The sequence below is a fragment of the Schistocerca gregaria genome, chromosome 2 (genome assembly GCF_023897955.1).
Source record: "Schistocerca gregaria isolate iqSchGreg1 chromosome 2, iqSchGreg1.2, whole genome shotgun sequence".
Classification (NCBI taxonomy): domain Eukaryota; kingdom Metazoa; phylum Arthropoda; class Insecta; order Orthoptera; family Acrididae; genus Schistocerca; species Schistocerca gregaria.
The window spans coordinates 391,745,313-391,760,423 of record NC_064921.1 but is presented as its reverse complement, the minus strand read 5'-3'; the positions used below and the strand labels follow the sequence as shown (position 1 = coordinate 391,760,423).

General features: G+C 36.3%; 1 protein-coding gene across 3 annotated transcripts in view; it reads left to right on the top strand.

Moving 5' to 3' along the window:
• LOC126321593 (aspartate--tRNA ligase, mitochondrial-like) overlaps window positions 1-13,127 on the top strand; it is a 146,225-nt gene extending 133,098 nt beyond the window's left edge. For all 3 annotated transcript variants that reach the window (XM_049994200.1, XM_049994199.1, XM_049994198.1), the window contains 3 exons: window positions 9,962-10,177; window positions 10,314-10,500; window positions 12,760-13,127. In XM_049994200.1, the coding sequence (XP_049850157.1) occupies window positions 9,962-10,177; window positions 10,314-10,500; window positions 12,760-12,962 (606 nt within the window). In that variant the 3' untranslated portion in view covers window positions 12,963-13,127. The remainder of the gene's footprint in view (window positions 1-9,961; window positions 10,178-10,313; window positions 10,501-12,759) is intronic.
• The last annotated feature ends 1,984 nt before the right edge of the window (window positions 13,128-15,111 follow it).

Below are 15,111 nucleotides of genomic sequence, written 5' to 3'. Positions count from 1 at the left end.
AACATGTATAATGGCAACCTGGGGAGAGATCCCATTCTTCAGTTGTTTTGGAGAGTCACACTACTGGTTACATGGTTTGGGAGGTATGAAGTATGGCTTCAGGTCACTGCTGGCTTTGTTCGAGGGAACGCTGACAGCACAATGGTATGGCCTCATGTGTTACCTCTTGTGTCACAGTATTGTTGTGTCATTTTTCAACAGGACAGTGCTTGTCCACATGTGGCACATTCTCATATCCGTATGAGATACTCCTGTGGGCAGCAAGATTTCTAGATCTGTACTCAATAGAACAAGAGTAGGACCAGTTTAGACTTCAACTCCATTAAAGTGCCAGTTGCCAAGATATTAAGGACCAGTTACAATAGTTGTGAGACAGCTTGCTTCAGGTTGTTAATGGCCGTTTCACAGAAAATGTATCATGTGCTGGGAAAAACACACACACACACACACACACACACACACACACACACACACACACACAGAGAGAGAGAGAGAGAGAGAGAGAGAGAGAGAGAGAGAGCAGATACTACATGTAAGCAGACAAGTAGACACCCAATGCTACCATTATCGAATAACTTGTGGCAATGGTAGCTGATTGTGGTAATACAACAAAAATAAGTAAATAATAACAAAATTCCCAATAAAGAATCAAAAGAACTTTCTGTTAGCAAGAAGCACAAAAGGTTGTCTTCTGTATGCCAGAGACATGGAAAAGACCTATACAAATGCATTCATGAAAGTATACATTCAAAGTAATTAGTTTTTGCAAAAGTTAAGCCAGATGGCATGTTAAACGCCGTGATGGAGAATATTACAATGGATACAAAACTGGAAATAGATGACCACATTGTGATTATAAATGGTGGCAATGATGTACATAAGAACAAAAGGAAGACAGTCCTGTGATGTTTTCAAAATATTTTGCGGACACTATTTCATAAGAATGTTATCACAAATGCGCCAGAGCAATGTGATTTGCCACAGTGGTTGTTTGTAAGTAAAGAGAGTCAATGTTGCAGTTCTCTGCTAAAGAAACCACATGATAAGTTTAACACTCTACATTTCCTAGACTTAAGTACCCATTAATCATGATGAACATACAAGGCAAGGATTCCACATAAAGGGAAGGCCAAGCTAATTTCCCATATAAGTGAACTGTGTGGTAAAGGCAATGAGGAGTAGGATCCAATAGCTCTGGACCACAACCGTGATACTTTTTTTTAGAATAAAGGACCTTACTACTAGTGTTCAGGGATGTAGCTTGGATCCCGTTCACTTGAAGAAAAACCAGGCTGTGAAATAAGTGATCAATTACTTTAGGAGAGTCCTAAAAACCCAGTTTTTCAGCAGGTTGTCATAAAAAATGTAACTTAAACAAATGTGATCCATGCAAGATGGTAAATCACCAAGAAAGGTTAATACCCCTAAAGTTGATGCACTTAAATGTGCAATATGTCAAAAAACTAGACATACAGCAAATATTCATAGAGGAGCACATACCACATGTGTTACTAATAACTGGACATGGACTAAAAATACATTGGAATTATGTATTATAAATTAGGTTACTTACTAGCAAATAGTTATTGTAGGCAAAACCATAATTGTGGTGGTGTAGCAATGTTTGATATTAAGGACATAGCAGTTTAAAAATTTCATTTCTTTAACACCACACAAAACAAGGCTCGATTGAAATGACAGGTGTTATGCTCCACAGTAATGATCTCAAATTACTTAAGGATAAAGTGATTGGGGTATATCCGCCACTAAATTCTGATGTAATGTTGTTTATTGATAGAGTTAGTAACTTAATTGATCAGAATTGTCCTAATGACCTTACTACGTTAGGTGACCTTAATATTGATGTAAATTCAAGTAGTATAGTAAACTTGAAACTCAGTGATGTATTAAGGCAAAACTACCTTTTAAATAATGGTAAGCTCTGACACTAGATTGACACACATGCTCCACTGGAATAGATTATGCTATAATTAACAAAGATTTCTTCACGATAAAGGGTGACAGCGAAAAACAGTTGCAGGATAAAAATTTATTAAAATTCTTGACCAAGGTTTTGGTACATATAAATATACCTTCATCAGAAGGAAAAAATCCTGAACAGGAAGACACTTTCATTAGAAAAGCCTTAGCATCAGAAGTGAGAAACATGAAAGCTTAAGTAACACTGAAATTACCAGAGTAATACAGGCACAAAATCTTTTAGTTACTTACTAAAATTACATCATGCAATGGAGATTAATAAAACAATTGTGCCAAAGGTGTCGTCAATAATTAAGACATCTTCTCCATTTGTACAACATGACTATGGGCACAGGGTCAAAGCGAACAGTTTAGCACCATTACTTTGCCTATGAACTATCGAGACAATAGTGTAAAAGCACTAGGGCAGATCGTGAAAAATTTCAACAGTTGCTGTTGCAGCCATGTTTAAAATCTTGAAATTAACAAAGATGTTGTAGGTAAGGTAAATCACAGTAGCTTAGATTTTCATTATTCTGAGCACTTCTATGAGATGAAACAGTATGTAAATTCGGTGGTGACAAAAATAAAAAATAAAATTGCTCTGCAGAAACAAATTCTGAATACCTCAAACATTGATGCTCTTAAATAGAAATTAGCAAATGAGTATTGGAGTAATGTGTACCAGGTGAAAGGGTCTGATGACAAATGGAATGAGTTCTGTTCAACCCTGTTGAGTCATTACAAATATTACTGTCCAGTCAGAGAAATCCGGAAGACAGTTAAACACTGCAAAAATGGAAGTAATCCTAAAGTAAAACTCCCACCAAAGCTGATTAGGCTCAGGCAGAGAACACACAATCTAAACCTACTTTATAAAGCTACTACTCTGCAGATATTTAAAGAAAAATACAGTTGGGCAAAGGAAAGTATTAAAAATGAAATTGCTGACCTAAGGAATCAGGTTAACAGTAAAGCAATAGAACGGTCTGATAATGTAAGTAAGGCATCATGGGAGTTGATTGACAAGTACTGTAAAGTTCCCAAGAAGATGAACACGGAACCATTAGCATTAGACATGATAGTAACATTGTAAAAAACTCAAATTCGGTATATAATATTTTCAATGACCATTTCTGGGGTCCAATCAACCCATACTATAGATGCACAGGTAGAGACCTTATGTCAACACATTGCAAAGAAAAATTTTCATCTGGATGGGATGACATATTCAGTGCTATTACTCAGGTATGCTTAAAAGGAATCTCTAAACCTCTTAAATACCTGATTACTTGCAGCATTAGAGAAGACAAATTTCCAACTGTTGTACAAATGAATAGAGAAACCATGTATAAAAAGGGAAGGAAGATGTCCCCGACTATAAACCAATATCTCATCCCCACCTTTATTAAGATGTGCATAAGTTTTATCCTCTCCTAACAAAATGCATTTTTCACAAAATAGAAACTGCTTGTAGATTCGCAGCATGGCTTCAGAAAATAGCTAAGTAAAGCCACAGCAATGACACAAATCTTCCATGAAGTTTACTGTCTGTTTGTCCAGAGGATGCAGACTGCAGGTATATTTTTAGACCTGAAAAAAACATTTGATGCGGTAAACCATACGTTACTTCTGAAATAACAGAAATCACATCATGACAGGGATCCATTCATGAGTCTCCTTGCCACATAACCTGCTGAAAAGTAATCAATGCACTTAACTGCCATGTAAACTAAATGATACTATTATGAACTTTATATATACATACACACAGGGTGTTCATTAGAACAGTTGTATTTCAAAGTAACGAAGATGAAAAAGTGCTCATAGCTCTTCGTATGCATTTTAAAGCATTTATTTACTGGACTTTTTTTTCTTGTTTTGGTCCGTACTGCCACTTCTCAAAATATGGAAAGCAAAGAGCTTGCAGTAGAAGAGATTTGTTTCACAGTATTGAAGATGAAAAATTGCTCATAGCTCTTAAGGTATGCATTTTCTACCCTGTGTTTACTGAGACCTTTTTGCTTCTAGTATCGTGTACTTTCAACTGAATGTATTTACACCATTAATTATGATACTCCCTGTATATATATGATCAGCACCTGGAGGTGAATATTACAAAACTCATTACTGGCATTTAAAACAGGAAGCCCTCAACCACAACAATGTAAATAATGTATGCAACATCTCACCAACAGAAACTGGGAGCTGTAATTTCATGGATGTATATGCTCTTTCAAATTCTACAGGTGGCAGGGGTAAAATACAGAGAGCGAAAGGCTATTTACAATTTGTAAAGAAACCAGATGGCAGTTATAAGAGTCGAGGGACGTGAAGGGGGAGCAGTGGTTGGGAAGGGAGTAAGACAGGGTTGTAGCCTCTCCTCGAAGTTATTCAATCTGTATATTGAGCAAGCAGTAAAGGAATCAAAAGAAAAATCGGGAGTAGGTATTAAAATCCATGGAGAAGAAATAAAAACTGAGGTTCGCCGAGGACATTGTAATTCTGTCAGAGACAGCAAAGGACTTGGAAGAGCAGTTGAATGGAATGGACAGTGTCTTGAAAGGAGGATATAAGATGAACATCAACAAAAGCAAAACGAGGCTAATGGAATGTAGTCGAAATAAGTCGGGAAGTGCTGAGGGTATTAGATTAGGAAATGAGACCCTTAAAGTAGTAAAGGAGTTTTGCTATTTGGGGAGCAAAATAATTGATGATGGTCGAAGTAGAGAGGATATAAAACGTAGACTGGCAATGGCAAGAAAAGCGTTTCTGAAGAAGAGAAATTTGTTAATATCGAGTATTGATTTAAGTGTCATGAAGTCATTTCTAAAAGTATTTGTATGGAGTGTAGACATGTATGGAAGTGAAACATGGGTGATTAACAGTTTGGACAAGAAGAGAATAGAAGCTTTCGAAATGTGGTGCTATAGAAGAATGCTGAAGATTAGATGGGTAGATCACATAACTAATGAGGAAGTATTGAATAGGATTGGGGAGAAGAGAAATTTGTGTCACAACAAGACCAGAAGAAGGGATCGATTGGTAGGACATGTTCTGAGGCATCAAGGGATCACCAATTTAGTATTGGAGGGCAGCGTGGAGGGTAAAAATCGTAGAGGGAGACCAAGAGATGAATACACTACACAGATTCAGAAGGATGTAGGTTGCAGTAGGTACTGGGAGATGAAGAAGCTTGCACAGGATAGAGTAGCATGGAGAGCTCCATCAAACCAGTCTCAGGACTGAAGACCACAACAACAACATATGCTGATGAAAGTTTGTGGTGGACAAACCACGTTAATTTCGTATGCGGAATCTTGTATGTCCATAGCCAGCTCACAAAGGTAGTTCTTAGCCAGGCATAGAAAATAGTATACTATGGAATTGAACTGTGCGGGTTGTGCAGCCGGCATATCTTTAAAAAAATACTGCTCTCACAGAAAAGGGTAGTAAGACTTATTCATGGGATGGGCCATGGAGATTCATGTCGTGTAGTGTTAATACAGCACAAATACCTACCAGTAAACCCTCTGTACATCTTTAAATTAGTTACATTTTTATGGGTCAATCAATTAAAGTTAGCAAGTGCAGTGATGTAAATGATCACAACATCAGGACAAATTGAACTATTTATAGAAAATAACAACATTAAAAATGACCTGACAGAAGTCCCCACATCAGTAGTTTGATTTGGTGTAACAGACTACCAAACTCTCTGAACATATACAGGGAATGATTGTAACACAGAATTAAAGTCTTTTCTGATAGAAAAATGTTTAGCAAATTATCATTTGTGGGGATTTCAGTGTTGATTCCCTGAAAGAGTGTAATAGGAAGAATGACCTTGTAGTATTAATCAGTTCTTTCAATTTGAGCTCCGTCATTGAGTTTCCTACTCGGATAACAAAGAACATCAGGATGTTGATAGATAACTTTTTTATAGACCAAGATAAGTTTAAGGACATAAATGCTTATCCAGTTGAGAATGGTCTTTCAGATCATGATGCACAGCTAGTTACAGTACATGACATAGCTCCATGCAGTATATCAAATCAGAATTTCAAAGCAGTGCATTCAATGAACAATATAAATACTGCAAACTTTAGGGAAAGCCTAAAGCAGCTAGACTGGGATGAAGTGTATATGGAACCCGATGCAAACTTGAAATATAACTTATTTCACGATACATTTTTAAGGGTATCTGAAAATTGTTTTCCCAAGAAAATAGTTAAACATAATTCCAAAAAAACATATAAAAAACCTTGGCTAACTAAAGGAATAAGAATATTTTGCAACCGTAAAAGAGAAATGTACTGACCCCAAAATTGTTCAATATTATAAAAACTATTGTGCGGTACTAAGAAAAGTTATTAAAAAGTCCAGAAGCATGTGTATCATGTCTGAGATCAGTAACTCTGATAATAAAATTAAAGCAATTTGGAACATTATTGAAAGGGAAACAGGGCAACCAAGAGCACAGGAAGACTTTAGTGTCATAAAACTGAATGACAAGTGTACTAACAAACAATCAGAAATTGGAAATATTTTCAATAATCATTTTTTAAATGTTGTGGAGAAAATAGGATCTAGATCTTCACTAGAAGAGGCAAGGCTTCTAATAGGAGAGGCCATACTTGTGCAGTTTGAAACAACTGTATTTCCACCAACCTCTCCCTCTGAAATCAGTAAAATAATAAACTCACTGAAAAGTAAAAGCTCTTACGGCATTGATGGCATTTCCAGCAAGATACTTAAAGCTTGTTCCCCACAGATAAGTAGGATTCTCAGCCACGTATGTAATAGCTCTTTGGAGCAGGGTGTTTTCCCGATAGACTGAAATATGCCATTGTAAAACCATTGCATAAAAAGGGGGATACGTCAGATGTCAACAACTATCGCCCAATCTCTCTTCTGACAGCTCTATAAAATTTTTTTGAGGCAGTAATGTATTCAAGAGTAGCCTCCCATATTTGTAAAAATAAAGTACTATCAAAATGTCAGTTTGGTTTTCAGAAAGGCTTTTCAACAGAAAATGCTATATACACTTTCACTGATCAAATATTAAATCCTCTGAATAAGCGGACATCACCCATTAGTATTTTTTGTGGTCTCTCAAAGGCCTTTGATTGCGTAAATCATGGAATTCTTTTAGATAAGCTAAATCATTATGGTTTGAGGGGGGCAGTGCACAAATGGTTTAATTCATACTTAACTGGAAGAATGCAGAAAGTTGAAATAAGTGGTTCATGTAATGTTAAACAACAGCTAATTCCTCAAACTGGGGGGCTATCAAGTATGGGATCCCACAGAGTTTGGTCTTAGGTCCTTTACTGTTCTTGATATACATTAATGACTTACAATTCCATGTTGATGAAGATACAAAGTTAGTTCTTTTTGCTGATGATACAAGTATAGTAATAACATCCAAAAACCAAGAACTAAATGATGTAATTGTAAATGATGTTTTCCACAAAATTATTAAGTAGTTCTCAGCAAACGGACTCTCTTTAAATTTTGATAAAACACAGTATATACAGTTCCGTACAGTAAATGGCACAACTCCAGTAATAAATATAGACTTTGAACAGAAGTCTGTAGCTAGGGTAGAATTTTCAAAATTTTTAGGTGTGTCCATTGATGAGAGGTTAAACTGGAAGCAACACATTGATGGCGTGCTGAAACGTCTGAGTTCAGCTACATATGCTATTAGGGTTATTGCAAATTTTGGTGATAAGAATCTCAGTAAATCAGCCTACTATGCCTACTTTCATTCACTGCTTTCGTATGGCATCATATTCTCGGGTAATTCATCGTTGAGTAGAAACGTATTCATTGCTCAAAAACGTGTAATCAGAATAATTGCTGGAGCCCACTGTGATGTTACAAAATAAAAGTGAGTTTGTTATTCAATGGAAAATTTTGAATTTGAGATTTTGCTTACTGTTTTATCAATCACAATTGGCGTAAGAATCATGGCTTGACCATTGTCATAAACTATTGCATTATGAAATGTGAATAGTTTTTATTTGCAATTTCGCGTGGCTTGAAGCAGTCACAGCTAGCATGCTATTGATTAAGAAATTGCATTATCGTCTTTCTAATTACTTCATGATAGTAGGTACAATCATACCCGGTTGTGAAGTTATTGTTATGACAAAACTATTTCCTAAGCGACCAGAAAGTTCTTAAGGGCGCAAAAACAACTGTAACATCACACAAAAGGGAAATTCAATATTAAAGCTGATGCAAGATGACGATAAAACAGTTTTTTTTTATCAATGTAACACGCACATTGGACTGCTGATCTTGGTGTCTGTAATCTTAGCAAAATGCATAATTAAAATTAAAATAGTACTGAAGAGATGATAGGAATGAGCACTGCTAAATGATTCAGTATTCCCAGAACAAATATTTATTATAGCTAAAACATATATTGTACCTTAAGCTTAGTACTACAATGCCGGTAGATTTTTATGTCCGCATCACGTCCATCGAGCGCTCTTTTATATATCCATTGTCCTTTTGAGTCACCCATGCGTCGTCACGATAAGTTACAACAGTTCTTCTTACACTTCACTCAAACTTAGACGGAACACGTTTTTATTTATTTAGTAAAAAATTAGATCAGACCGCCACAAATCTGCATTTGTCTTACTTAAGAAAAAACAGTACAAGGCTTTTAGCACTCAAGGCTTCATTTGTTCTCCAGCGAACAAAATAGTGAAGGATCGCATATCTATCCGTATTTTTTTGTTTATATTGCCGCCCAAAGACGACGAATTACATTATTTAGAAAATTCCACCGTCGCTATGTGACGCCTTATTGTACATTAATCATTATTTATAAACAAGCATTTGCCTTCTGGCTGAAAGTATTAACTACTCGTATTTGCTGTTTTAATGAAGTCAAAAATTAATGAAGTCAAAAATAGCGAATATCACACCACCCACGGTCATCCTGCAGACATCTATTTAAGAATCTAGGGATCGTCACAGTAACCTCACAGTATATATATTCACTTATGAAATTTGTTGTTAATAATCCAACCCAGTTCAAAAGTAATAGCAGTGTGTATAGCTATAATACCAGGAGAAAGGATGATCTTCACTATGCAGGGTTAAATCTGACTTTGGCACAGAAAGGGGTAAATTATGCTGCCTCAAAAGTCTTTGGTCACCTACCAAACAGCATCAAAAGCCTGACAGATAGTCAACCAACATTTAAAATTAAATTAAAAGGATTTCTAGATGACAACTCCTTCTACTCATTGGCAGAATTTTTAGATATAAATAAGGGGGGGGGGGGGGGGGGGACTAACTGAAACATTAGTGTCATGCAATATTTTGTGTAATGTAATATCGTGTACAGACATCTTTCATTAACCTAACACATTCCACATCATTACGAAGTGTCGTATTCATGATCCATGGAACAAGTATTAATCTAATCTAATCTATATTGATTCAGTGAATTGTAAGAGACTGATTGTAACATGAACCATTAGCATATCAGCTGTAATGTAATAAATGTATAAAATAGAAATAAGATACAACAGCTGCAGTGTATAACATATTTTGTAAGTGTAATTACAATTGTGCTATTATTTCTGACTATTGCAAAAACCATCACTGTGATGGTTCTGTGAAAAAAAAAAGTAAATATATAAATTGGAGAGAATACATTGGCTATATTGACACCCTTTCTATCTGCGTCAGTGCATGCATTCATACCAGAGGGGATGTGATGTAATAGTGATACGTGGGATAATACTGTGAGGTTCTTCGTAAATCTGACTCAACAGTGTAATCACTGAAATAACATCATATACTCTTTCAACCCATGAAGTTTAATTTTGTCCCCTCTTCCCCTTCTGGATACTTCACTTTTTTTTGTGAGGCAGTATATTTTTGTAGAAATAAGAGTTTGTCATGATTATAATTGTTTTTAATTTCACCTATTAGAAATTTTAATTTTCAGCTGCCAGCATTAGGGAAAATTCGAGAAGAGTTCATAGCTCACTTGACAGCTGAAGGTGCTGAAGGATACACAACAAAAAAATTTAGTCCTTTGTGGGTTGTAGACTTTCCACTATTTTTGGAAGGAGATATGCAGGGAAGTGTAGTGTCAGCACATCACCCATTTACACAACCACATCCAGATGACCTTCCTTTGTTGGAAATGGAGCCTTTAAAGGTTTGTTGTCAAGTGTGTTATGTTTCTTGCTGCAAACTTCAATAACATGACTTACTGTGTTTTACAATTTGCTTAATAGTTTGAATCTTTTGCATAACACAAAAATAGAGGTGTCAAGTTTTTCTCTCATTCTAAGGTCCGTGGACTACATTATGACTTAGTCATCAATGGCTGTGAAGTTGGTGGAGGTTCCATTCGTATCCATGATGCAGCGCTGCAGACTTTTATTCTTAAGAACATTCTACAAATCGAACCGAACTCTCTTCACCACCTTATCGATGCTCTACAGAGCGGATGTCCACCACATGGCGGCATTGCATTAGGTAAGAGTTTTAAAGTTAGCAGTTAAGTTTCTGAGACTGCTCCTGTTCTCTCTCTCTCTTTAAACTGTACATAGGAGCTTGTTCTAAATGTAGAAAAATGTAAGTTAATGCAGATGAATAGGAAAAAACAATTCTGTAATTTTCAAATACAACACTGCTTGGCAGGGCAGTCACATCATTTGAATATCTAGGTATAAAGCTGCAAAAAAACATACATGGAACTAGCACATAAGAACAGTAGTAGGGAAGGGTGTAGTTCTTCAGTACGGCATTTGAAACTGATTGCCAAACTATTCTTCAACCGTCAGCGTACATTTCACGTAAGAACCACTAAGGTAAGAAAAGAAAAATTGGTACTCATATGGAGGCATATATGCAAGTATTTTTCCCTCGCTCCATTTGAGAGTGGAACAGGAAAGGAAATGATTAGTAGCAATACTAGGTTCCCTCTGCCATGCCTTATACGATGGTTTGCGGAGTATATGTGGCTATAGATATAAATGTAGGTTTTTGAGAATAATGACAGCACAAAATATGTCTGTATTTTTCTATGTCTTCTGCATTGCCTTTCTTTAACAGAGGCACAACTCTTGTCTGTTTTAAATACACTGGGATGTTCTCTGATGTGAATGGCTCTTTTATTATATTTGTTATGAGAGCTTATAAGCTTTGTATGTGTAGTTTCAGTACACAGATTGACACTTCATTCAGGCTTGCTGACATTTCATTTTTATGTTTTTTGCAGTTTTATTCACTTTATGCTCTGTGGGTGGTAATAATATCATTGTACTGGGTGAATACTTATTTGTCTGGAAGATTTTTTTAAATCATTTCTCTACAATGTTTGGAAAAAAAAGTTTATTCACATTGTTTGCAAATAGTTTATTACTTCATAAAAGCAGTACTTGATGATGTTGACAAGGCAGATTGTGTTACAGGCATATTCGTAGATATTTTAAAGCTTTTTATACTGCTGACTATAAGGTTACATTAAATAAAATAGAATCATTATGGATAAGAGGTGTAGCTAATGGCTGGTTCTAATTATACCTAACAGATAAGGTATAATGAATAAAAATGCAAATCTCAAACAAGGCTGCACTTGTAGTTAAACATTTATCAGAATCAAAATACAGTAGTACGTTATTGGAATTCCTAGGGGTGGCAAATTAGGACCAATATTGTTCCTAATACATATCAGTCATTTTTGCAATGGTGTGAGCCATGGAGAAATAATGCTCTTTGCCTATTATGAAATGTTAATGAGGACACAAAAGAACTACTTGCAGAGAGAGCAATTGAAACCTTCAAGAAACTGGTGAGTATGCAATAAAGTAACATTAAAACTCTTTTTTTAAAAAAAATTAAATGCATGTAGTGAGAATCAGACCATCAACCTTTTTATTACAAGACTATTAAGTTATGCACACCGTTATGGAGGGCTGTGTCAATATGATTTAAATTTTTCATACTCAACAGCACACACAAATCTTCAGAGTTGATTTTTTAGCATTTAGCATTTTTCAGAAGTGCATCATACTGCTCTAAGAAACTGACGTCCAGCCATTAATTTTCAAATGCTCTTCTAAGTATGAAAGAAACTGAAGAAGGGTAATTGATAAAATCACCTCATTAGTGAATTCCATGAAATTTATTCACCGGTCCAGAAATTTGTACCCGTAAGTTTGAGTCCTTCCAACAGTGTTTTCTCTTCAATATTTTTACTCGATATACCAGAGTCCATCCAACTTTGGATAAAAAAATGTGAACAGTTGTCAATCATTAGTAATTCAGTTGCCTTACCTTAATGTAAATTGGGTTTTCGATTGATACAGTGTCATTAGTGTAGTTGATGGCTTCTCCTATCAATAAAGGTTGCTAAAATTTATAGGTATGTGCGAGTATGGTTTCCATGTGGTTCATTTCGAATTTGCACTTTTTCCACAGTAGTACATTCGTTGGCACCATACACTATTATAATCAAGATAAACTTTGTAAATCAGCAATATGTAGAGATCTATAAATGATTGATAGTATTCACAGTAGTGCCACTTGTTCACTCTGGATATGTTAACTTGAATCTTCCATTTTATTAATACATAGACACTGCATCTAGGAATTGGCGATAGTAATGTTAATAGGTAATATTTATCTTTGCTGTCATTGTACAATTTTATAAGCAGACTTTTGTGTGAATACTTGCACTTGTAAGCAGATTATTGTGTAAATCTTTGCTTACTGTATTTTACTCTTTTAAAGGTATCGATCGGCTAATGTCATTGCTGTGTCATACATCAAGCATTCGGGATGTAATTGCTTTTCCAAAAGGCATTGATGGTAAGGATTACATGTCAGGAGCGCCTGTTCCAATAACAGAAGAGGAACAGAAACTATATCATATTAGAAGTGTACCTCAGAAATCTGAAAACAGTATTACCAACACGCATAGCTCTGCTGTGTAATTACTTCGCTTTGCTCAGTTTGTTTATATAAAACTTCTTCTCATTTGCTGCAACTGTACTTAGGTATTAGGTTTTGTATATTACTCAGCATTTATAAGTCTTTATGTGAAATAATTCTTGGTTTTTATTTTGGTCATTGTTATATACGTCTCACCCTAGTATTTGAAATAAAGATTCCAAGACTTACCAAGCGGGAAAGCGCCGGCAGACAGGCACATGAACAAAACACACAAACACACACACAGAATTACAAGCTTTCGCAACTGGCAGTTGCTTCGTCAGGAAGGAAGGAAGGAGAGGGAAAAATGAAAGGGTGTGGGTTTTAAGGGAGAGGGTAAGGAGTCATTCCAATCCCGGGAGCGGAAAGACTTCCCTTAGGGGAAAAAAAAAGGACAGGTATACACTCGCGCGCACACACACACACACATATCCATCCGCACATACACAGACACAAGCAGCACATACACATACACAGACAAAGATGTCTGCTTGTGTCTGTGTATGTGCGGATGGATATGTGTGTGTGTGTGTGCGCGAGTGTATACCTGTCCTTTTTTTTTTCCCCTAAGGGAAGTCTTTCCGCTCCCGGGATTGGAATGACTCCTTACCCTCTCCCTTAAAACCCACACCCTTTCATTTTTCCCTCTCCTTCCTTCCTTCCTGACGAAGCAACTGCCAGTTGCGAAAGCTTGTAATTCTGTGTGTGTGTTTGTGTGTTTTGTTCATGTGCCTGTCTGCCGGCGCTTTCCCGCTTGGTAAGTCTTGGAATCTTTATTTTTAATATATTTTTCCCATGTGGAAGTTTCTTTCTGTTTTATTCACCCTAGTATTTGTACGTACTTAGCAAATAATATATTCTTTCCATGAATTAATTGTTCATATTTGTGAGACCACACAGTGAAACATTGTCGCTGCCCACTTTTTTTAGTCACCTGCTATCTGTTAGGATTTCTAGATCAGCTGTCTGTTGACAAATGTTGACCACATTATGTCCTGTTATTTCCCATTACCAAAGCTCCCTCTCGTCACAAGTTTAGGAAAAAGGACTGTTGGAGTTATGAGCACTTTTGGTCAAAAGTTAATTTCTTAGGTGAGTCAGCTGCATATTTCGGTAGTTCAGAAACCTGTAGAAAAACAAGAGTTTGTGTGTCAAGGAATTCATATACATTTTAACAGTAATGTACACAATAAAAGCTTAATATTCTCTTTCATGAACAAGAATTAAGAGTGAGTACTCCGATGGAACAAATTAAATTTTTGTTATTGAGATCATCTATCCACTCAGTCATAAAATATTAATCAGTGCAACACATTTTTCATTTTTGTATCTCTACAGATAACACAGATTATGAGCACAGCAGAGCTACAACCCAGTCAAGATTGTGAACTTTCAAAGAAACTGCAACATCCAAGATGGTTGTAAATAGTTGAGTAATATCTGATGAAAAATGCAAACACATGAGCTAGCTAGCATACAGTTATGATGTAAACTATTAAACTGAAGAATCGGCAGCAGTCTGACCTGGTCAGCTAGCTCCAAGTTTTTTTTTTTTTTTTTTTTTTTTTTTTTTTTTTTTTTTTAATAATGGAACTAGATCTGCTCTTTTTATGTGATGGTTAGTGTCCTAGCAGGTGAAACAGGTACTATGTGTGTGAGTCCACAATATTAATCCCAATCATCTGGGGCATGGTCTGGGCTAGCAGCACATGGGAAGAAGAGGTGCCAGTGTCCACCACCAAGGAACCAGGGAGAGTGAGCAGTATGATAGAGAGGAGGATACGATGTGGCTGTAGGACAAAATTCCACCTCTGTGGGGGTCTATACTCAGTTGTAGAAGACCCCAGTTGGCACTGTGCAGGAGAATGATGACCTGGATGGAGGTTATAATGGTAGAGGTCAGCAGGCAATGATGTGGAGGGCACGGTCTATGTATGCCATATGGTGCAGTGATAAATGAGTAGTGAAACATGTTGCTGTTCATTGGATGGCACTGTACTGAGTAGGGAGGTAGTTTATGTTCTGTGCAGCACACCTGATTCCAGTGGGTGATCCAGTCATCCCCCCACAGGATATGATTTGAACATTTGACACCTTATTGTCTGGTGGCAGTATCCTGAGGCTACCTATAAAAATGGGGAAATTCGTGGG